The 21,897-nt window shown below is 46.2% G+C and overlaps 7 protein-coding genes across 7 annotated transcripts; 5 read left to right on the top strand and 2 right to left on the bottom strand.

Moving 5' to 3' along the window:
- Nucleotides 1-337: 337 nt before the first annotated feature.
- Nucleotides 338-1,647, bottom strand: AOL_s00109g186 (uncharacterized protein; the record flags this gene model as incomplete). The annotated part of the gene is made up of 2 exons (XM_011126667.1): nucleotides 338-1,247; nucleotides 1,331-1,647. 2 exons carry the CDS (start codon nucleotides 1,645-1,647, stop codon nucleotides 338-340), a joined length of 1,227 nt encoding a protein of 408 aa, XP_011124969.1.
- Nucleotides 1,648-2,364: 717 nt separating this feature from the next.
- Nucleotides 2,365-5,279, bottom strand: AOL_s00109g185 (uncharacterized protein; the record flags this gene model as incomplete). The annotated part of the gene is made up of 4 exons (XM_011126666.1): nucleotides 2,365-4,150; nucleotides 4,213-4,281; nucleotides 4,342-4,865; nucleotides 4,938-5,279. The coding sequence occupies 4 exons, from the start codon at nucleotides 5,277-5,279 to the stop codon at nucleotides 2,365-2,367; spliced, it is 2,721 nt and encodes a 906-aa protein (XP_011124968.1).
- A 1,242-nt stretch (nucleotides 5,280-6,521) lies between these two features.
- On the top strand, nucleotides 6,522-11,616 carry AOL_s00109g184 (uncharacterized protein; the record flags this gene model as incomplete). Its single annotated transcript, XM_011126665.1, has 6 exons — nucleotides 6,522-6,581; nucleotides 6,656-7,009; nucleotides 7,074-10,106; nucleotides 10,189-10,452; nucleotides 10,505-11,075; nucleotides 11,138-11,616. 6 exons carry the CDS (start codon nucleotides 6,522-6,524, stop codon nucleotides 11,614-11,616), a joined length of 4,761 nt encoding a protein of 1,586 aa, XP_011124967.1.
- Nucleotides 11,617-13,035: 1,419 nt separating this feature from the next.
- On the top strand, nucleotides 13,036-14,217 carry AOL_s00109g183 (uncharacterized protein; the record flags this gene model as incomplete). The annotated part of the gene is made up of 4 exons (XM_011126664.1): nucleotides 13,036-13,282; nucleotides 13,388-13,527; nucleotides 13,621-13,702; nucleotides 13,766-14,217. 4 exons carry the CDS (start codon nucleotides 13,036-13,038, stop codon nucleotides 14,215-14,217), a joined length of 921 nt encoding a protein of 306 aa, XP_011124966.1.
- Nucleotides 14,218-14,748: 531 nt separating this feature from the next.
- Nucleotides 14,749-18,040, top strand: AOL_s00109g182 (uncharacterized protein; the record flags this gene model as incomplete). The annotated part of the gene is made up of 4 exons (XM_011126663.1): nucleotides 14,749-15,003; nucleotides 15,069-15,362; nucleotides 15,428-15,537; nucleotides 15,592-18,040. The coding sequence occupies 4 exons, from the start codon at nucleotides 14,749-14,751 to the stop codon at nucleotides 18,038-18,040; spliced, it is 3,108 nt and encodes a 1,035-aa protein (XP_011124965.1).
- Nucleotides 18,041-18,645: 605 nt separating this feature from the next.
- On the top strand, nucleotides 18,646-19,489 carry AOL_s00109g181 (uncharacterized protein; the record flags this gene model as incomplete). Its single annotated transcript, XM_011126662.1, has 4 exons — nucleotides 18,646-18,942; nucleotides 19,015-19,073; nucleotides 19,142-19,217; nucleotides 19,301-19,489. The coding sequence occupies 4 exons, from the start codon at nucleotides 18,646-18,648 to the stop codon at nucleotides 19,487-19,489; spliced, it is 621 nt and encodes a 206-aa protein (XP_011124964.1).
- A 951-nt stretch (nucleotides 19,490-20,440) lies between these two features.
- AOL_s00109g180 (uncharacterized protein) lies at nucleotides 20,441-21,575 on the top strand (the record flags this gene model as incomplete). Its single annotated transcript, XM_011126661.1, has 5 exons — nucleotides 20,441-20,504; nucleotides 20,683-20,768; nucleotides 20,824-20,941; nucleotides 21,004-21,270; nucleotides 21,328-21,575. The coding sequence occupies 5 exons, from the start codon at nucleotides 20,441-20,443 to the stop codon at nucleotides 21,573-21,575; spliced, it is 783 nt and encodes a 260-aa protein (XP_011124963.1).
- Nucleotides 21,576-21,897: the final 322 nt, after the last annotated feature.

Genomic DNA, 21,897 nt, shown 5'->3' with positions numbered 1-21,897 from the left:
ATATCCACACTTTATTTAACACTTTATTTATCTTAACCTCAAAAATTCACCCTTACCTTCCCCTATAAACAATTCACTAAAAAAATTAACCAAAATTTAAATTAAACAAAAAAAAAAAAAAAAGAAGAGAGAGAGAGAGAGAGAGAGAGAGAGAGAGAGAGAGAGAGAGAGAGAGAGAGAGAGAGAGAGACGGAGAGAGAGTGTGTGTGTATGTGAGATAGATAGATACTAAAAAGCAAATGCCAACTTACAATAAATTTTTTATGCAAAAACTCACCGATATATGATATAATATCATGGTTGTACCTCCCGCCTTCTCTCCCACAGATACAAATCGTTAGCCGGTTCCACCCATGCTCCAATTTCCTGGCATGCCAAAGTTCCAATTCATTTCCCCAGTACCAAACATCGGATCCATCCCAGGCATTGTGGGGGCCATGGTTGGGGTCATTATTCCCGTCGAGCCTATGCCGGCAGTATTTGTAACACCCATCATTCGGGGATTCTGCTGAGGTCGCATCATTTGGGCTTGCATTTGAGCCTGCTGAAGATAAAATCCGGGGTTGAAGCTCATCGCATTCATATTCATCTGTCCGCTCTGTTGCTGGTGTATAGCCAGCTGAGGATTCTGTTGTTGTTGTTGTTGTTGTTGTTGCTGCTGCTGCTGCTGCTGCTGCTGCTGCTGACGATTGAGGGCCTGTTGGTGCTGTATCTGCTGTATCTGTTGTAATTGCTGCTGTTGATGCGGGCTCATCTGATTCATCTGCGGCATGTGGCTCATATTCTGCATAGCACCATGCATCGGATTTTGCATAATATTCTGCATCATAGAGGATGCTACAGCGGGAATTTGATTCTGCGGCATAGCACCTGGTTGGATGGACTGCTGCTGTGGATGTGTTTGTGCCTGAGATAAAGGATGCTGATTGGTGTTAAGCTGCTGTGGTTGCTGTTGCGGGGGCGGTGATGACTGAGGTAGTTGTGATTGATTAGGTATCGTCTTTATTGCTGGGTTTGCCATTGCTACCTGACTGCTGCCTCTGGTGTGCCCGGGCTGAGGGTTTGGCACGGCTGTTACGGCACTACTAATTCCTGGGAATAGAGATTGTAGTTTTTTGTACGGCTCAATCAATGATGGAATGTTCGATGGTGGTAGCAGGAGGGCCGGAGCAGCTGGCAATGTTGACGTTCTTCGATCAGCCATAGCGGCGAGATACGCAAGGTTGACCTTGAGTCGCTGTAGGCACCTGGTAATGGAGAAACAAGTATGTAAGGAAGTATCCGTTGGATGAGGGTTTACAAGATTTTGGTTATATCAGATATGCCTTACTCATTGTAGCTCTTCTCGAGGGCTTTGACGTCCTCCGTTGTCTCTGTCGTTGCGCCCGCAGCCTTAGCCGCCTGTAAGTGTAACGACTCCTTCAATAGCTCGGTATTGATCTCAAGAAGTAGAGAGACACGGGACTTCTCCAGTTGTAATTGGTTTTGATTTTCTTGGGCCTTTTGCATCAAGAGCTGTTGTTGCTGTTGGGCGGCGAGGTTACTGTTCTGAACAGTTGTCCCTGATGGTTGTGCGAGCGCGCCGGCTTGAGCGGGTGAGAAGGGTCCTGGGACCGCGGCCCGATTGTTCGCCAGTGCTGGATTCATCTTTTCCAGAGCTACTCCCCGCGCTGCTTGATGGCAGGTGGCTCAAGACTAGGTCAGTAAGTTTAGGAAGTATTTCAGTGGATGGGTGTGATGTCGCGGTCGACCAAGAAAGGTAGATGGTACCAGTGGCCATGACAGTTTTTATTGTGGCGCGACGGAAGCTCTGGTCAGCTTAGTCATACACATCACCCAATTGATATCCACCCCTGGTCTCGAGCTAGCTCCTGCGCTTGCACGTGCATGTATGTACATGTGTATAGATCTAGATTCACAGGCCCAGGCTACTTTGTATGGAATGATATCACGGTGAGTAGAATTATATAGTATTAGATATATTATTCCCACTTGCACCAGCCCATCGCTACCAACCAAGAGATATATATACATCTGGAAATCAATATACCTGCTACCTAGACCTATAGTATTCGCTAAGTAATCGCCGGGTCAGTACTATCTAATGTCCGCCAAAATTTAAAACCAAACCCGAGGAACAAGAAGAAAAAGGAAAGAAGAAAAGGCTGCCTTGCTTGTCATGGTTAATTGCCAAAATGAATAAAGTAATGAAATAATGAAAGAAAGCAAGATAGAGACGAATAGGCCGAAACATTGTGAGAATTAAGAATGCGCCCAAGAAGTATTTACAAGAAGAAAAATCGAAAATCATTTCGTCAGCTTCAACAAACATGTATTTATGGATATTAACAAATATATAGGTGGTCAATCAGTACCCGACGACTTGCGACCCCATGGTGCCCATCTTCCAAATGCCCCCGTATTAGACGTATTAGCTGAAGACGGAGGCCCCATCGAAGATATTGTTGTAGTTTGGCCAGGCATGAATACCGTGTTGGCCCGTTCTATCGATGCTTTGGACGGGGGGGTGCTGTTGGTGAGCATTTTCCGCATTGCCTCGAGTTTCGCCCTAGCTTCTTCGGCTTCTTGCCTCGCTGTTGCTTCTGCTGTTTTCGCTTGCACTAGTTCTAGCAACAAAGCATCAGCTGACGCAGGAGTTTGGTTATCAGTGCTCTGAAGTAGTGGCTGAATACCGAGACTACTTGAACGCTTGTTATACGTTGGCGGGGTGGATGTGGGAGCCTGCCTGGGCCTGGTATTAGCGCCGCTATCGGTCCGGTTTAACTTGAATGCTCGGAGCCCATTGGGCTGCTTCTCCGTTTCCGCCGTTGGACTAGCGTCATGATGGTCAAAATCGGCAGTAACGTGTTTGGGAAGATCTTTGCGGGCTTTAAGATCGCTGATTGTTTTCTCGAGCCTGTGCTTCTCTTTCTGAGAATCCTGCCATCGGGACCTGGACTCGGCCACCTGCCCCTTTAATCGAGTAACCTCCCCATCCTTATCAACCAACTGTGACTGGAGATCTTTCGTCCGCGATACCTCTTGCCTTAACTTTTCCCTTGCTCGTTCTAGTTCCTCGGCGAGTTCCTTATACGATCGGCGCGGCTGAGCAGGGTCTTCAAATTCGTCGAAGTTTTGGGAAAGCTGACTACACAGCTCTGCAATCTCAGAACTAGAATCATTCGGTTGAGCTGGCTCCTGCGCGACCAGAGCTACCAATCGTTTTGATAACCGGCGCTCCTCCGCCCTCTCCTGTCGTAGCGCTTGTAGTTCATCGATCTTCGCAGCATGCTCCCGTTGCAACGCACTCATGGCAACGAGGAGATCTTCAATCTGATTGTGCAAGTCGTTTTCCTTGTTTTTACGGGCTGAGGAGGATGCTGATTTGCTAGAACTCCGAGGATCATCTGTTGACGAATTTGCCTCCTGGTGTACGCTTCCTATCTCGGAGACCGCACAGTCTAGCGAATTCATTGTAGCAATGCTTTGCTTCGACCCGGTCCTTCGCATGATCGTGCTGTTGGGCCGAGACGCTGTAGGGACTGGCAATGCACTAAGATTCACCGAAGGTGTGCTTTCCCGTGGGGATTGGATCGCCCAAAACCTCCCTAGAAATCTCGCTGCTACAGCTTGTACACTATTTTCCTGTGGTTTTGTGGACTGAAATGGAACATGGGCTTCTTCTGGGTGTTCTTTCTTAAACTTCTCTTCTAGCTCCATCAGGCCTTCCCTCGTGACCATCCCGGTTAGGCTACTGAAATCATTCACAAGGTCGTCGGCAGAACATTTGTAAGTATCCCATAAGCCCCGAGCCAACAGCATCTGCATGACTTCTTCGAATTCGTGGCTGGCGAGGAGACGGGCCTCATTACGGCGTAGAAGAGAGATTGCAACACGCATGATCGTTTCAGGGGCCCCTTCGAGGAAGATCACGTCGTATATCCTGAGAAGCATTGGTAGAGGGCAAGTAACAGCGAAAAAGGACAAAAACCACTGTGTGGCATATTCTGCCTGGATCCCGAGTTCGTCAAGGTGCTTAGCAAGCTCTGGAAGATGAATCGCAATTAAGTTGGAGAGTTGATACAACCGTAGCTGCAATCCATACATATTCGGTAGGAAACAGGAACGGAGCTCGTAGTTTTCCATAAGCCTAAAACAAGCATGAGTACATTGTGCTTTGTGCCTATCGGCCACGGTGCTGAAGTTTCTTACCTAACAAGGACGCAAAACGCTTCTCTTTCGCCCATATGCATCAAAAGGGGTCCAACCAAGAAGCCGAGCCTAACGATCGCAATATTAGTTCATATGCTTTTTCTTTTAATCATACAAGTCTAACTTTACCCTTGGCAGTATCCGATCTGTGTATCATAAACGCTAAAAGCTCGGAGGACTCTACCAAGCATTCGTTGCCCTTCGCCCCCAGCCGTCGAAAAGATATCAACCCCCGGGAAAGTCCGATCGAGATCCTTGCCGATAAGGTGCTCGTACGGAGAAGATTCTCCTTGAAGTCGGTCGTATGTTGACTCTAGATTCGAATCACGGGCTCCTGACATAGAAATCCACACCACACCACGCAACGGGGGCGGAATGCCACTCCTTATCTTTTTACTAAGAAGAAAAGGCAGCCTCATAGCCGTTCGGTGATAGTCATTTACCAAAGCCGCATAGAAGTCGAGATCAGTCAATGGCGGCGGCGAAGGGAGCATCGAATATCTGAGGGTAGCAGGATCAGGATTGTCCATCAGTTTTTTAAGATGATGCAAGGAGGGTGGTCGAGGCTGCCCAGGGACCGCCCGGGCTGCTTTTGGGTCATTTACGAGTCGCGAGTTCTCTTTTTCAAGACGGGCTAGTAAGAAAGTCGTGCTCTATATAAGAAATATAACGTCAGAACGAAAATGGGTCGTCAGAATAAGAGCGCCGAAAACCCCAGAGCTAACCTCATCAGCTGTATCGTCTCTTAGTTCCTTTTCTTCCGAGCGCTCCAGCTCCGCCCAGTCGACCGTGCTTTCTTCGGGTTCGGAGCTCATGCTATCTCTTCGAAAAGCCCCAATGGGAGATGTAGGGGACGGTCGTGAGATTCCGATAACGGGATCAGTGAGGGCTCTTGGGCCGGTTGACTGGTCATCAGTGACCAACTTGAGTGACATTCTTTTTTGAGGGATGGACTCGGAATTTGATAGTCGTACCGTAACCATACTATCAGAGGAGTGCGATGAACGTTGAGATTCGTCTGTCGGAGGACTACTATTTCGGGCCCCGAGATCTAGATTCCGCGTCATGTTGAAGCCTCTATGTAACCAGGGATTGCCTGTAGTGACAGGCAGGCACTTGGGAGATTATAGATTAAAGGGCTCGAGTAGAGTCGCAGACACTACCCGAGTATTATAATGGTCTGAATGTTGAATGGGCGCTCTATTTTCAGGATTTACATATCCTTTCCTGGCAAAATCGGCGGTGTTAATGTTAAAGGTGGTCTCGAGGCTATGCTAAGGGAATGGAAGATTCTCTAGAAGTGTGCGTGAGATGTGTATTTGAAGCTGGGTCAACTTGTCAAGGCGCCTAGACCTTAGAAAGGTGGTTTGTAAGTAGCGGTTACAAGACTAACAATATGCGGCCTGGTGCATTGATCCGTCCTAATGCGGTAAGCTGTTAATGTTAACTATTAAACAAGCGGATGCTGCGAAGTTGGTGAGAAAAAAAGAAATAGTACTTAGGTAAGTAAGAAGTACCTCCGGAATAAATATAGATACGTACGCTGTTCGCAGCAATGAGAAGGTCTAAATGTAAGGAGGGAGAGAGAGAGGCAGAGGCGGAGACAGAGAGGAAACAAAAGGAGTGGGAACAGGGGTACAAGAGGAGAGGAGGGGGAGGGGAGGGGAGGAGAGGAGGAGAGGAGAGGAGAGGAGAGGATACCAAGTAAGCAAGTACCTATATACTTCTATTTCTTACTACTGACGAAGCAAGTAGTACTAACTAATACTACTGATTTATATAAAATATTACGATATAATCGATAGATTGCACTGCGTAAGTAAATACTTAAGTAAGTAAGTACGCAGGAGTGAAATATTTCTTACTCACATGGTGTACTAGTGTGTTCCGGAGAACACCCAGAAGTATGGAAGCAGCATCAGACTGGGCAACTAAGGGGCTGCCCAGGTATCACTCCTTTTTTCGCTCAAGAAGGAAGTAGTCCCTTCATTTACGCCACACACGTACACAAACTATGCCACACCCTTTGTTCCTGGCGCTGCACCGCCACTAACGCGAAAACCACACCAAACTCGTGCCTTCTTTCCTACCACCAAAGCAACAACAACAAAAACAACACCAGCCAAAAGCGAGTAACACAATAGCGACCAGAGCTCTGAATCACGTCTGCTTCTCCATCATTCACCATCACACTAATATATCCCAACCATCCACTTTGAAAGAAACCCTCATCATACCGCCACTTTATCCGAACCAGACAGTTGAACGGATAACTAGAAAGCAATTACTTAACACCAGCTGCTCCAACCATGGAGGACGAAACTATTTTCGGTATCACCGATGATTCTGATGGCTATGACCCAACACCTGTACGTTCATTACCCTATTCATGTCCCAAGTATCTCGTCTACCACGCTGACTGTCTCCCGTTCGGGTAAAATAGAAGAAGAAGAAGGCCGCATCCAAACCTGCTGTAAAACCAGCCAAGGCAGCGCCAAAACCTAAAAAATCATCCGCTCCCCCAAAGACCGCTGGGAAAAAACGCCCTGCAAATCATGACGGCGATGAATCCGACGGGAATCTATCCGGGACCCCACCAAAAAGGGTCAAGAAGACAACATCTACTAAGAAGGCAGCTGCAGGACGTGCAGGCAAGCCTGGAAAGCCCCTTCAAGATCTCGAAAACCTCAACGACGATCTCGAAGATGAAGAAGGAAAAGATGGTGATAACATCGGGAAGCTAGTTACCTCAGACAAAGGGAAGGGCGTTCAGAATGCTTCAGACAAATATCAAAAGGTGGGCGTCACGATTCGCAAAATACTCCGTAACCGTTTTGCTTTTCTGACATATTCATTTACAGCTTTCACAAGAAGAACACGTTCTCATCCGCCCGGATACTTATATTGGATCTATCGAGAGAACGGAGAGCAAAATGTGGATCCACAACCAAGACGAAGATAGAATGGTTTATTCGGAAGTCTCCTTCGTCCCCGGGCTCTACAAAATCTTCGACGAGATAATCGTCAACGCTGCTGATAATAAGATCCGAGATCCCAGCATGAACATGTTGAAGGTTGAACTCGACCGTGAAAAAGGTACTATCAGTGTCTATAATAACGGATCGGGAATTCCAATTCAAATACACGATAAAACCAAAATATACATCCCGGAGATGATCTTTGGGCATCTTCTTACTGGCAGCAACTACAACGATAACGAGAAAAAAGTTGTTGGTGGACGAAACGGCTTCGGTGCAAAGCTTTGTAATATTTTTTCGACAGAATTCATTCTTGAGACAGCAGACAAAAAGTCGAAACAAAAATACAAACAAGTCTGGCGAAACAACATGAAAGTCTGTGAGAAGGCTATAATCAAACCGATGGCTAAAGCCGAGGAATACACGAAAGTCACCTTCAAACCAGATCTAGAGAAGTTCGGGATGACGGAAATCGATAGTCATTTCGAGTCGTTGGTACGTCGTAGGGTTTATGATCTTGCTGGCTGTTGCCGGGACCTAAAGGTCTACTACAATGGAGATCAAATCAAGATCAAAGATTTCAAGACATTTATGCAATTACACGTTGACTCTATCCTCCGCGAAAAGCAAGAATCCGGGGCGATTCTTGAGCTTGATAGCAAGCCGCCGGTTATCGCATATGAAAGAGTCAATGATAGGTGGGAAATTGGATTTGCTGTATCAGATGGCACTTTCCAACAGGTCTCTTACGTTAACTCCATCGCTACAACTTCTGGTGGAACCCACGTCAATTACGTCGCTGACAGGATCGTGAATCGCCTCAATGCAGAAATGAAAAAACAAAAGGCGCTGGCGGCCTTGAAACCGGCTCAAATCAAAAACCACTTCTTCCTGTTCATCAATTGCTTGATTGAAAACCCCGCCTTTACCTCTCAAACAAAAGAACAACTTACAACCCGCCCAAACGCATTTGGAAGTGCCTGCGAGATTTCAGACGCTTTCCTAACCAAAGTCGTCAGGAGCGGTATCAAAGAAGCTCTTTCAGATACAGCACAAACCAAAACAGATGCGCTTTTGAAAAAAACAGATGGTTCAAGGCGAGCCCGCATCGTTAACTCGAAGCTTGTTGATGCGAACAAAGCTGGCACGAAAGACGGGTGGCAATGTACCCTAATTTTGACCGAGGGTGATTCAGCTAAGGCACTAGCAATGTCCGGCATGGAAGTTGTAGGAAGGGATCTCTTTGGCGTGTTCCCGTTACGAGGGAAAATGTTAAATGTTCGAGACGCACCGGCAGACCAGATTGCAAAGAATGCAGAAATTCAAAATATCAAGCAAATCCTCGGATTACAGCACAAAAAGACATATGACGAAAAGAATATTAAAGATCTTCGTTATGGTCATCTCATGATCATGACAGATCAGGACCATGACGGCAGCCACATCAAAGGCCTATTAATCAATTTTCTTGATGCTCAATTTGCAAGCCTCCTAAAGATTGATGGGTTTCTGCTCGAATTTATAACCCCAATTGTGAAGGCATATAAGGGCGTCGTGACAAAGCCTACAAAATCGCGAGCGTTCTTCACCATGCCCGAGTACGAAGAGTGGAAGGAAACGAATACTGAAAAGGGCTGGCAAACAAAGTATTACAAAGGATTGGGTACTTCATCAAGTGCCGAAGCAAAGGAATATTTCTCGGATTTGGACAAGCATCTGAAGGAGTTCCACAGCATGAAACTCGAGGAACGTGGTCTCATTGATATGGTATTTTCGAAGAAAAAGATTGAAGAGCGGAAAGAATGGCTTCGACAATATCGTCCCGGCGTGTACCTCGATCACAGCATTGAGAAGATCTCGTACGATGATTTTATCAACAAAGAATTGATTCTCTTTTCAATGGCCGATAACATACGCTCCATCCCCTCCGCAATTGATGGTTTAAAGCCGGGCCAAAGGAAGGTCTTATTCGGTTGTTTCAAGAAAAAGCTCTCGAAAGAAGTCAAAGTTCAATCACTCGCTGGCTACGTCTTAGATCACACACATTATCAGCACGGTGATGTCTCTCTCGCTCAAACAATCATCGCTTTAGCCCAAACATTTGTTGGCAGCAACAATGTCAATATACTCGAGCCCATTGGTAACTTCGGATCACGTTTGGGTGGTGGCAAAGATGCAGCGAGCGCTCGTTATATCTCCACGATGTTATCGCCATTCGCCAGAGCACTATTTCCAGCGGCTGACGATGCCATCCTTGAATACAACTATGAAGATGGAGACAAGATTGAACCCAACTGGTATGCCCCAGTCCTACCCCTCATCCTCATGAACGGATCGGACGGTATCGGCACTGGGTGGAGTTCCAGCATCCCTAATTACAATCCGGAGGACGTAGCCATGAACATCCGTCGTCTTCTCGATGACCAAGACCTCGAACCGATGCAGCCATGGTACCGCGGGTTCAAAGGGCGGCTTGAGCGCTTAACTCCCGAAAAATACCAGTTCTCTGGTATCATCAACCAAGTAAATGACACCACCGTTGAAATTACAGAGCTACCAGTCCGACTTTGGACTCAGGAGTTCAAAGAAAAACTCGATGACATCATCAAACCCCCAGAAAAGGACGGCAAGGACAAGGACAAAAAAGTAACGAAGGTGGAAAAGGCCTGGATTAAAGACTATCTCGATTATAATTCTGATCTTCGAGTTCATTTTATAGTAGAGCTGGACTCAAAGGCGTCCATGGAAGCAGCCTTGAAGGAAGGGCTGGAAACCCGCTTCAAACTTAACAAAACTGCCAGTACTACCAACATGGTCGCTTTCGATGCCCAAGGTAGGCTCACGAGATACGAAACCCCCGAAGATATTCTTAAAGAATTCTATTTTGTCCGGCTCAAACTTTACCAATCCCGCAAGGTAAGACGACCGCGAAATAAGGAAGAGAGAGACGAAAGAAAAAGGCTCTTGTGCATCTGGCCCTTGCTAACAGAACCTATAGGATTACCTTCTCGGCGAATTAAACAAGCAGCTGAGGAAGCTCACAAATCAAGCCCGCTTTGTTCAAATGATCATCAAGAAAGAGCTGGTGGTGTCAAATAAAAAAAGGGCCGTTCTTATCGCGGAACTTCGATCGCAAAAGTTCGATGTAATCTCAAACAAGAAGGAAGCCGAAGAATCTGGGGAAACTGAGCCCATTGTCGAAGAAAACGAAGAGATCACGGGAGGAGATGATGTCGGCGACGGCTTTAATTATCTTTTGGGGGTATGTATACCTACAAAAAAGTCCAAATTACGTTTTACTGACTCCAAACCAGATGCCCATCTGGTCTTTAACCAAGGAAAAAGTGGAGAAGTTACTAGCCGAATGCGGAACCAAGGAGGGGGAAATCGACACTCTTGCTAAGCGTTCGCCAAAGGACTTGTGGAGAGAGGACCTCGACGTTTTTATGGAAGAATGGTACAAACAGTTGAAGGAAGACCAGGAGCGAGCAACCAAACGTAGTGCCCTCAAGAAGTCTAGAAAGGTCAAAACGACTGCAGGCAAGGCCGCCGCCAAAAAGCTGATCACTGGTTCGGATGGAGACTCAGACGATGATTTTATTATCAAACCGAAAAAGTCTCGGGCCGCGCCAAAACCGGCCGCGCCAAAACCGGCCGCACCAAAGCTAAAGCAGACCACTCTTCAGGTCACTAAAAAGGCGCCGCTCATTGCTAAACCTGTGAAGGAAGAGTCAGACAAAGACATCTTCGATTTTAGCGATGATGATGCTAAAAATCACACACCCGTAAAAAGGGCGGGGGCACGAACAGTAACTTCAAAGACTCCGAGGATCATTGATCTTTCAGATGACGATATGGAAGATGACCCCGGACAAAATAAAGAGGGTGAGTAGACCTTGCGATACGTATATTTAAATATCTATGTTGACACATAAATTCAATTACAGACGATTCCGATGCAGGTAGCCCTATAGGTAGAAGTAAAGGGAAGATTTCTATAGCTGGCAAGAAGAATATTGCCAACAAGCCAGCAGCCAAGAAGACGCAACCAGCAAGCTCAGATGACAGCGACGAACCTACAGCAGGGAGGGTGCAGGCCGCAAAGAAACGCGGGCGTCCAGCGGCCGCAAAGAAGAAGGATCTCGCTCTAAGTGCTCCAAAGGCAGCCAAAGCTACCAAAAAATCACGAATTATCGACCTTAGTGACGAAGAAACGGATGGGGACGTCAAACCTGCCCGTAAACTAGCTCCAGTTGATAGCAACTCGGAGAGTGACCCTGAACCTGTAGCCCCTAGGGCTCGGCCAGGGAGAGCCGCCGCCGCCAAGCCCTCGAAATACGCAGATATCTTCGACTCGGATGAAGAAAGTGCTTCTGAAGCCGAGGAAGAAGCACAATCCGACTTCGACGAGGAGGAGGAGGACTAGGAGTGATAAAACTTTGGCTTAGATGTTTGTTTGGGCTCCATTGCAAATTAATTTTCCCTTGTACTTACATGTTTTCGTCGGTCTTCTTGTACCTATTTTGGTCGGTCCAAGGCTTTTCGCTTGGCTTCCCTTGTAGTCATCTATATCTAGCCTCATAGTAACAGAATTTTCCCCAGCCTGGTGGACGTTCTAGCTTGATGTTATCTGTCAGGAGATTTGGAGGTGATCCCACTCAAAGCAAAACAGCTCCCAAGGGTGTCCTTCCGTATAGTACACAAAGTTTGGCATTGCCTGTTTAGCGTGGTGTGTCATACGTAGCCAGGTGTTCCTCTTTCTACATACTGCTTGCACGGGAACGCGCAGAAGATGAGGCAAACCATATAATTCGCATGCTTGTGCTTTGTTAGATAATAAGGCCCCTTATATCGTACGTATACCTCCAAAATTTCGCTAGAAAAAAAAAGACGGGGGGGGGGAAAGCCCGGCACTTTGCAAGTTCTCATTCCCTACTTATCTTAGCCGTGCTGGGCGCTCCAAATATCGCAATATAAATTGCTTTGCTCTGCCATAGAATTGTACGATGACAAGATTACAGTTTTTCTAGTACCGAGAGTATCGTAGGACATCATGTAGTCAGTCTCTCATTGACAGTCACAATGTACATACAATATACCCATCATGTCGCTTCAACCCCGATTTGCAACCCCAGTTCCCTTCAGAAACCCAAGCTAGCCGTGGCCACCAGCACCCCCTCACGTTGGTCAATTGGGGCAAGTCCACTCTGCATGTTTCCTGGAGCTCTGCTACGAATTGACTGTCAATTCTGCACCACCTGTATATTTAGAGTGTTTTTACCAACTACAGATAACACATGTCAATGTATCATAACTTCACTCCGTGCCATTAAGATCCATCCAAGTAAATAATTAGAATTGTTCCATAGGCTTATAACTACCGCTCCTAGAATCTTGTGGTTCGAAAGAACCCGTTAAAACGGATGCTTGAGGGGTTGCAAGCTTAACATGCACCATAAATCTACCCGGTAGCAGATATCACGATTGGTTCCGTGGTAGTTAAGTATTTTGAAATATACCTTACATTATATATGCTACAAACCCTGTTTTTAGATGATGGTCTAGTAAAATGTACGAGAGTACGTACATGCACCAATAGCCATCAAATGTAACAAAGGAGCTTTAGTACATGATGTTGCTATGAGTGCTAGTAGATGAATGATATCTCGCGTGAGCAAATGAAGATGTTGGATTGTGGATTTAGAGAGCATAGCGTTCAGTCGGTGAGCTCTGAAGCTCTAGATGCCATCCGCCCTTAAGCAAACAATCAATCAATCTAGGGCGTCACGGTGGTTTCAATTTGTTGCCATTGTATTACTACGCTACTATAACTAGTACCACAGTGATGGCAACGACACATATCTGCATGGCGGCAAACGAGCGAAAGGATGGGTTCAATTACGAAGAGAATCAGGTCAATTACCCATACTACTTTCCCCAGACCCAGGATCTACGAAAGTCCCACCAGGCATTCAGAATCCAGCTTCCATCGCCCAGCCCCGATACACACGACACTGATTGCAAGGATGGACGCTTTTACCGGACTTTCCATCGAGATCTGAAATACATATTAAAAAGAACAGACTTGCGTGGTATGTATCGAGTTTCAGAATTTACACGTTAATTTATAACCGATGATAAACACTACCGATATTGGAAACGTTTAAACTGGCTAACAGATACGTTCGTATTCCAAGCTCACAAATATACTTTCGTAACCCAAGACCATGATTCTGGACGAGAGATAGTCCATTCAGTACTATGGGACTATGAAACAGGTCATGTTCGGATCAGTCCTATGTTCAAGTCATCGGAGTTTGACGCTCTGAGAAAAAAGGTACGCAAAAGGAACAAAATTAGACGTTTTCCCCTACTGTTAGTTGAAACAGTGCGAGGCAGCTCACAAAATTGGTTCTTGGTGTATCACTAGAACACACCCCGCCGCTGCGTAACTAGGAATGGTCTCAATGACTGCTACGCTAGCATAACCGGCGGCAACATCGAAGCGCAGGGTAAGCAGGTCCCGGGACAAACGAAAGGAGTATATTAGTAACGCACCTCAATATTTACTATAGGATTTTGGATACCATACCTTGCGGCAAAGGCCATATGCTCTCGATTTTGTTATACTATCCGCGAGGCCCTTTCTCCGATTTTTGGAAATGACTTCCCAGCACTATGTGAACAGGAGCGTAGCAAGATTTTATCGGATGGGAAAGGATACGGGAGCGAAGAGACACTTCAAATTGAAAGCTCGGTTGTCGAGGCAGTCAAAGCAAAACAAGCAGTCGTAGAGTGGCAAATATATATTGAAGAGGGAGTAGTGAGGGCTGATAGACAGGAAAAGTTGCCACCCATTGAAGATGCATGGAAACAATACCTTACAACCTGTAAAGGGTTATGGATGCCTCCCCGGCTTTCGTACCCCGAATCACCGCTGGAGCAACAAGAGGCAGAAGTCCAGGCTGCAAAAATCCTAATGGAGCTGAGATACGGAGATTCGGAGTGGCCTGTACATGTATTTTAAAGCTCTCGAGTAGAAGAGTGCTCTGCAGCCAGATCTGTGTGTATACTATATACGTATACACATGATGGCCAATGGCTATTAACATAAAGCCTTAAAGATGTCTAATCAGCAATGGAAAAAGTAGTACTAGGTGGCTCTGTAGTAAACCGTTTCACGAAAACAAAAAACTTGGGGGTGGAGACAATATTGCCCTTCCTTTCGGGTGGGATCGCTATAATATACAATATTCTGGCAATAATCGATATATATCGATATTATGCGTTGTAGGCGTGGTATTTGACAATCGAGGATGTGCACTATTCCGAAAACAGTTGTGTTCACACCAAAACACCAAAACACCAAAGCGATGACAACAAAAACAACAACAACGCGCGCTTGCGTTGTTTGTAGGTGCCCCTAACAAACACAAGTCCTCGCCAACCCTCGAATCATATTCTAATAAAGAGCAGTTGACTACATTTCCAGCTTCGGTCTACGAACACCTAGCTCGTTCCACCCCTCCCAAATAGAAGCCACTGTTTTATATTCAACATGAGTCGTAGGCTCTCGACACGGCAGCAAAATAATGTCCGGAAGACGCCTGTCACAGCAGAACCCGTCAGCCCAGATCCGGATGAGAACTTGCCCCCCACGGTAAACTTCATCGGCGTGAAACAATACTTCACAGAGGAACAGCGACTTAGATCGTTCACTTCACCGCCCACGCGTAAACGGCAGTCCAATTCAAAGAAGGGGTCAAAATCTACAAAATGGAGTTGGCCGGCAGGCCACCCTGCCCCAGAGCTGGTAAGATTATGGTTCCCGGGAACTCACTCGTCATAACACACTAACAGTTCCAACGGGGATGACAGATGGCTCGGGCTGGTTTTTATTTTAAGCCGACGCAAGGCGAAGAAGATAATTCTGCATGCTTTTTGTGCCAGAAAAACATGTCATTCTGGGAAACAGAAGATGATCCGGCTGAGCAACATGGCCGGCATGGTACTACATGTGGATGGGCGCTCACAATGTGCCGGGATTTGGTCGCGGATGGGAAGATAATTGCTGAGCCTCTTGGAGAGGAAATGTGTCGAGCACGGCGGATGACATTTGATCAGTGGTGGCCCCACGATGATAAAAAAGGGTGGATCCCAACTGTGGAAAAGGTAGATAGCTTGAAAGACGAAAAACTTAGAATTTTATGTGGGCTGGCTAACCTGCCTCATCGAAGGTTGTAATGGCGGGTTTCATATTCAGGCCCCGGTGCGAGGGCGATGACACGGTTTTCTGTCCTTATTGCTCACTGTCCATTGATGCGTGGGAAAAGGACGACGATCCAAGGTGAGTGCATCTGATATTCGCCAGCTAGTTCTTAAGCACTAACTGTGTTAAAAGAGAAGCACATAATTCATTGGGGTCAGGAACCTGTTTATTTTTACAGCATACAAACAATTCGGTTTCCACCGCTGAGGAGAAGAAAGAAAGCAACCTTGTTGAGCCAACTGACGCTGGAGAAGTTAAGGAAGAGAAGTCCGGACCGAGGAGAAGGGTTTCCCGTGCCCGGAAGACCCCCACAAATCAACGAAAAAAGACAACCCCTAAGAATAAGTTAGACCACGATAATCAGCATGATATAGGCTCTAAAGTTGGGGATGAAGACGACATAAAGGAATCAAGCAAGCTAGCGCGTGGGAAAAAAAGAGGGAGTGCAGCGATGGAGGAAGGTGGCAAGAAGCTGCTATTTTCGAACGAGGAAGATAAAGTAACCAAGGTCGTGGACAGGCAGCGGCTTCTTGCCGAGGGTAAAGAAATCCAGAACCCCCGCTTGACTAAGCGTCGAGTTACAAGGGCCAGTATGGCGAACCAGCCCTCGGCCTCAAACCCTACTGCTCGCGTCCCAGACTGCGCCGCCGGCGTGGATGATAGCGATGCAGAGTCCGCTAGTTGCCACAATACCTCGATGAAACTAAAGCCGAGAGAAAAGAAGAGAGCCACCCAACCATCAGCTACAGGGGCTAAAATAGGAAGAGCAGCGAAAAAGGTCACGTCAAAAACGCCTCTAAATGTTCATCGCCCGAGCGACGAAGAGGTCGATAGGGAGCTAGAGCGCAAGATCACGGAGGGATTCGGGGTGGCAGATGGTGACAATATGAAAGAAGCGGATTCCTTAGTTCCTGCTCCTAATGTTGAGGACCTAGGCGATTCTAATGAGCCTATGGAGTCCGGTATCACTCAAGAGTCAAACAAAAATACCACCCACAGATTGACGAAGACAAAGCCAATACCTCGAAGCCCTCCTAGCGCTGTCTCAAGTGGCCTTCCCAAGGGTCAACTACATACACAACCAAAACCGCGGCGCAAAAGGCTAACACGGACCAAGCCTCAAACCTCGGACTCTACGGATACCCAATCGGTGTCCGAAGATGTCACTAGTTTAGAAGAACTCAATGGTATCGAACACGCACCAGAAATCTTTCCGAGTCCCCACGACGTGCCTGGTGACGCTACCTCATCAGGTGAAGCGGGGGGCCATGAGGCCCTCTCGGACTATCAAGTCCAACCTCCAATCTCCGAGCAGGGTGAAGTTGCACCCCCAAATTTAGAGCTAGGGCCTATGCCGAAGATTTCGGGAACAGCTCTAACCGTGGGTTCGCTATCGGCTGAGGCTGCTGTCGAGATACCTTCTGCTGCCAAGGAATCCGAAAACCCACCTCAAGAAAGCAGCCAGGGTCCCCAGAAAACAGCGTCTGCCCAAATTGCCCAGACTCGTTCCGCATCGATCTCTCCCACTAAGGATAAGGACATGAAACGAAAATCTGATGTAGTGATGGATGACGGTCAAGACAGGCGGACTAGTAAGAAGAGGAAAATGGTAAAGACAATTAAGGCAGCGAAGCCCCGAGTAAACCTCAAAAAGAAAGACAATGCGCCAGAAACCCAGGAACCCGACAACCCTGTGTTACTACTGGGCGTGCAGCCTCCCCATAATTCCACTCCCAGCACAGCCCTCGAGGAGAGTGCAGCGCAAGCCGAAGTGCCATCTAGTCACGAAGACTCTACTGTGGAAGAACAGGGGACGATTATGGACGACTATGGAGGTAATCAAGCTATCGGCGGCATAGGAGAAGCAAAGTCAACAATAATTCCAGGATCAACCTCTGAAGATAATACCATCGATGTTATCCTGAATGGCTATGCGCGTCCGCATGAGCCATCCCCTAAGAAAACGTCTCATGCGGATGTTGCACCAAAATCCAAGACCGATAAAACCCCATCTTCACCTAGTATATCGAGCGATAATGAGTCTTTGGATAGTATCCAGAACACCCAATTCTCGATGCCTACTTCTCAGATGACGGTAGCAACTAGCTTCCAGGGGTCCATTAAAGGCGTGAGCTTTATAGAGAAAACCGAAGAACCATTGCCAACGAAACAAGATGCCTCTGCGGTTGAGAATGTTCGGGAACAGTCAGTCATAATGTCCCCCAAGCAATCGCGCACACCGCTTTCTGTTCTATCGAAATCACGTAACGGAGCATTGGCATTAATGACTCCCCGAACCCGAGCGGAAGACATCTCATTTGCTCCAGTTCAGTCACAGAAGCCATGGGAATCAACAGATGTTGAACTCTATATCGATGGATTAAAAGAAAATCAGGAAATGCAGCTACACGCAAGAGGTTTGCCTGTGTCTGAACGTGACATGACCGTTGCCGAATGGATTATGGATGTGTCGAAACGGGCGGAGAAGCAGCTTGTACAAAAAGGCGAGCTTCTTGTGAGATTATTCGAAGATGAAGCTGAGCGTGCCATTGCGGCCATTGAGGCCATTGAGACGGAATAGCTTGGCTCGGTTTTAACTATCCTTAGAGCTTAGTTTTCACTAGCCTTGTATTAAAACGGTCCGGCAAGCTGAGAGTTTTGACCCAGGACGTGATGCATTGAAAACCCTCATTGGTTTATATTGTTATTGTAGTTCATTGATTTTTATTTTAACTCGGCGTCTACGGTGTACACTAATTGATGGATGTCATACGGAGTTGACGTCACTTACCCCTTACATCACAAAGCGACAAAACTAGAAAGGCGTTAACAGATAATAAGAAAATTACTTAAGTCGGCAGATATACTATATCAGACTGACGTAAAATCCAATAAATACACCTAGTACATATGGTATATATTTCTAAAAAGCCAAGCACATTTCTAGGTGGATGGGTATGAAGGAATATAAATGGTATCTTATTAGGCCTTTGAGAGGAATTGGTAGATATCTGCTCAAGCAAGAATATACTTGACCTTTGTTCCCTACGGCCTACTATTCAAACAACTACAAAAACACTGGTTCCCATATTTTACAGGCATACACTGCTCCGATAAGAAGTTTCAAGTCGGCACTGGCTAATAGATTCTTTCAAATAAAGGATTAAACATCATTATCATTCCGTGATGTCTCTTTCGGGACCCAGCAACGACAAACCAACCGACCCCTACAAGGAAAAGAATCTCGACACAGAAACATCGGTCGAGGGGAAAGTAAATGGTCTCATTGAATTTATAACCAAATGCAAACTCGGTATGATGACTACTAGAGACGCTGCCAGCGGAATGCTAGTGAGCAGATGCATGGCCATAGTTGGTACCGAGAACGGCATCGACCTTGTTTTCCATACGAACACAGCAACGGGGAAATCAGACGAGCTGAACAATGACCCACACGTTAACATCTCATTTCTGAGGGACTCTGTGAGTATCATTTCTTCTATTGGGCATCTCTGGTCATCCTATAGCGGCCGAGCAGCTGACTTTACGGGTCAGGATTGGGCATCAATTAGCGGTATTGCCCAAGTTATTCAGGACACCGAGGAGGTTAAAAAGTGAGCTCATACCAGAAGGTGACTATTTGACATATACGTTTATTGACTTAAAAAACGAACCTACTTAGACACTATTCCTCGACTTTGAAAGCTTGGGTTGGGGATTTGGGCGACGGCGTCCACGATGGTTCGGTCAAAGATCCTGTAAGCATGTAGAATGCCAATGACATTTAGAATGGAGTGGCTTGAACTAACCAGCCGAAATTATTTCATTCGTGATGTGATAGAGACTGGGCGTTATCAAAGTCAGGGCACTAACGGCAACATACGCCATTGCCCATGCTGCTAGTATTACTCGCACACTCGAAGTTGCGAAGGGTGCAGTAACCGGAAACGTTGCGAGTGTCAATACGCTCCGTGAGATCACTCTAAAGGACATCGAACTATGGAGGAGAAGCAAAGAGCTTGTCACATAATTGAAGATTGCTTATGTTTCTTAGCGGTTAGCAGATACTTACTTGAGTACTTACTACCTAGTACTGAAGTATATACTTCCAGGTATGCAAAATAAGTATACGTACATACATACCTAGACCTAGAGGCGCTCTGTGCATGCATCCTGGCAGGGCACGGCCGGAAATACCCCACATCGCCAAGTCTCTGGCCTGTGCAACTGTGACGTTTGTGGATTTTGCTTTTTTTTTTTTTTTTTGTTTTAAAAAAAATGTTTTTTCTGTCGCTTAAGGGTTAGTTAGATGATAACGAAAATCGGAAGCGATCCTGTAACTACCTCTCGAGATTGCATTGTAGTTTGATCTGACTTGCGGGAACTCTTCACGGTAGTAGATTGTATGTTTCTGATTGGTTTCAGGAGTATACATTGTAGTTTAGTCCCTTTTATTGTAGAAAACCGGAACTATATACCGTCCACAACCATCGCAATGATCGGTGTCGTGAGATTTGGCATGTGGTGCTGCTGACCCTGTGTACATGTATGTGTGTGGAGGGGTTGTGCCAGAAAGTCACAAGCCCGCTGTCCACCTGAAAAGTAACATGTACAAGTCGAAGTAGTTTTGGAATAGAGAATCTATTCGAGACTTCCGATTTGGGCACTGCACTGCATAGTTACCTACTTTCTTAGTTTTACCCTAGTCTCGATAAATACTTAAGCTTGCCGTGTAAGAGTTAGGTCGGGAGGTGGTGGTATATTATGATGAATCGAATGATGTGACCCGTGGCTGCATACTTTACCAGCATATCTGTTGTTTTCTGCTTCCCAAGTTCAACATCCCACAGAAAATTCATCTCTCGACACAACTTCGTCTATTGTATCGTATCGTATCGTATCGTATCGTATCGTATCGTATCGTATCGTATCGTCGTCTTCCATCAAAACCCAAGACAACTCGACTTGAATCATCGCCATCATGTCTGACGAATCTGCGAATCCTTATCCTACGGTAGAGCCCATCGCCACTGACGTCAGTCCTAGTAAGGTATGAAAATATTCATTTAGATTCTTCTGCTTTAACAATCTTATTTTGGTTTCTATAACACTCAGCTCACATCGGTTTCTCCATATACAGTTTACTCGAGCTTGAAGCCAGCCTTCGCCGGAACTCTACTACTCCTCCTCAATACTAACAAACTAATTCACTCCATGGCATAGACCAAGCGAACGAGACAAATCCCTTCACACCATCCAAAGATCCTACGGTTACACATTTCCATAGTTTTTTCTACGACACTTTCACTGTACGTCTAACTCGGCTTACGTTCCTAGAAAAAGAGCTAATAAAATATTCCGTAGTGGAAATATCCTCGAACTACTGGCCTGCTTTTTGCGTCGTCCCTAGCTTTTTTCCTGCTTGGGCACTATGTGAACATTCTACGATATGCATTCAAGGCTGCATATATTACATTTGCCGGTAAGTCCATGGGAGGTATTCTACAAGTCCTGGCGCGCCTGTATACTAATCTCTATACGTAGCTACGGCTGCGATCGAATATCTTGGAAGACCAACGACAGGGACCGGTTTTATGACCCAGGTTCGCCCAGCAAAATACTATACGATCCCTCGTGAAAACCTTGAAATGGTTTTCGCCGAGATCCATGAATTTTTAAACTTCATTGTTTTAGAATTCCAACGAGTCATCTTTGTCGAAAACCTGACAGTCACCATTGCGTCATTTGTTTTTTCATTGATCGGATATTTCCTGGTCAAATTTATGCCAATCTGGAGCTTATTGATCCTCGGTATGCGTTTTTACTGCATGAAGAGCAAAGGTCACATACTAACCTAAGATCCAATAGCCGATGTCCTTCTGTTTACAGTTCCCCTGCTGTATCTCCAAAACCAAGAGCTTATTGATAGCCACATTCGCCAGGCATCCGCCGCTGCTAACGACCAGCTTCAGAACGCTCGAGGGCTGGCTGAGAAGCACACAGCTGACTACTCTGCCAAAGCAAAGGCCTATGCCAGTGATATCACTGGGAAACTCGTCAGTGTCTACCAGGATCGTCAAAAAATTACTAAGAGCGATACAACCAAAACCGAATAGAAACGAGGCTAGTTTTGGGTAACGGTGGTCTTGGTATAACTGGGAAGATTGGTTGTCCTTTTGGAATCTAGCACCTTGTGGCTATTGTTCGGCATAATTTGAAGGTGCCGATGCATCCAAGCTTGGTTCCGCTCATAGTAACTTGGTTCATTCATTATCTTCTCCTTCTTCTTTCTTCTTGTCTTGCCTTGCCTTGCCTTGTCTTGTCTTGTCTTTTCCTTTCCTTTCCTTATTTTCCTCTCCTCTCCTAGCTTTCCCCCAGCTCTCTTACCTTCCCCTCTCTTTCCCTCTCTTCTTCTTTGAATCGAATCAAATGGCTCTG

Source organism: Orbilia oligospora (assembly GCF_000225545.1).
Source record: "Orbilia oligospora ATCC 24927 unplaced genomic scaffold scaffold00109, whole genome shotgun sequence".
NCBI lineage: Eukaryota > Fungi > Ascomycota > Orbiliomycetes > Orbiliales > Orbiliaceae > Orbilia > Orbilia oligospora.
The sequence above is the reverse complement of the archived record's forward strand: the minus strand, read 5'-3'. Positions and strand labels throughout refer to the sequence as shown.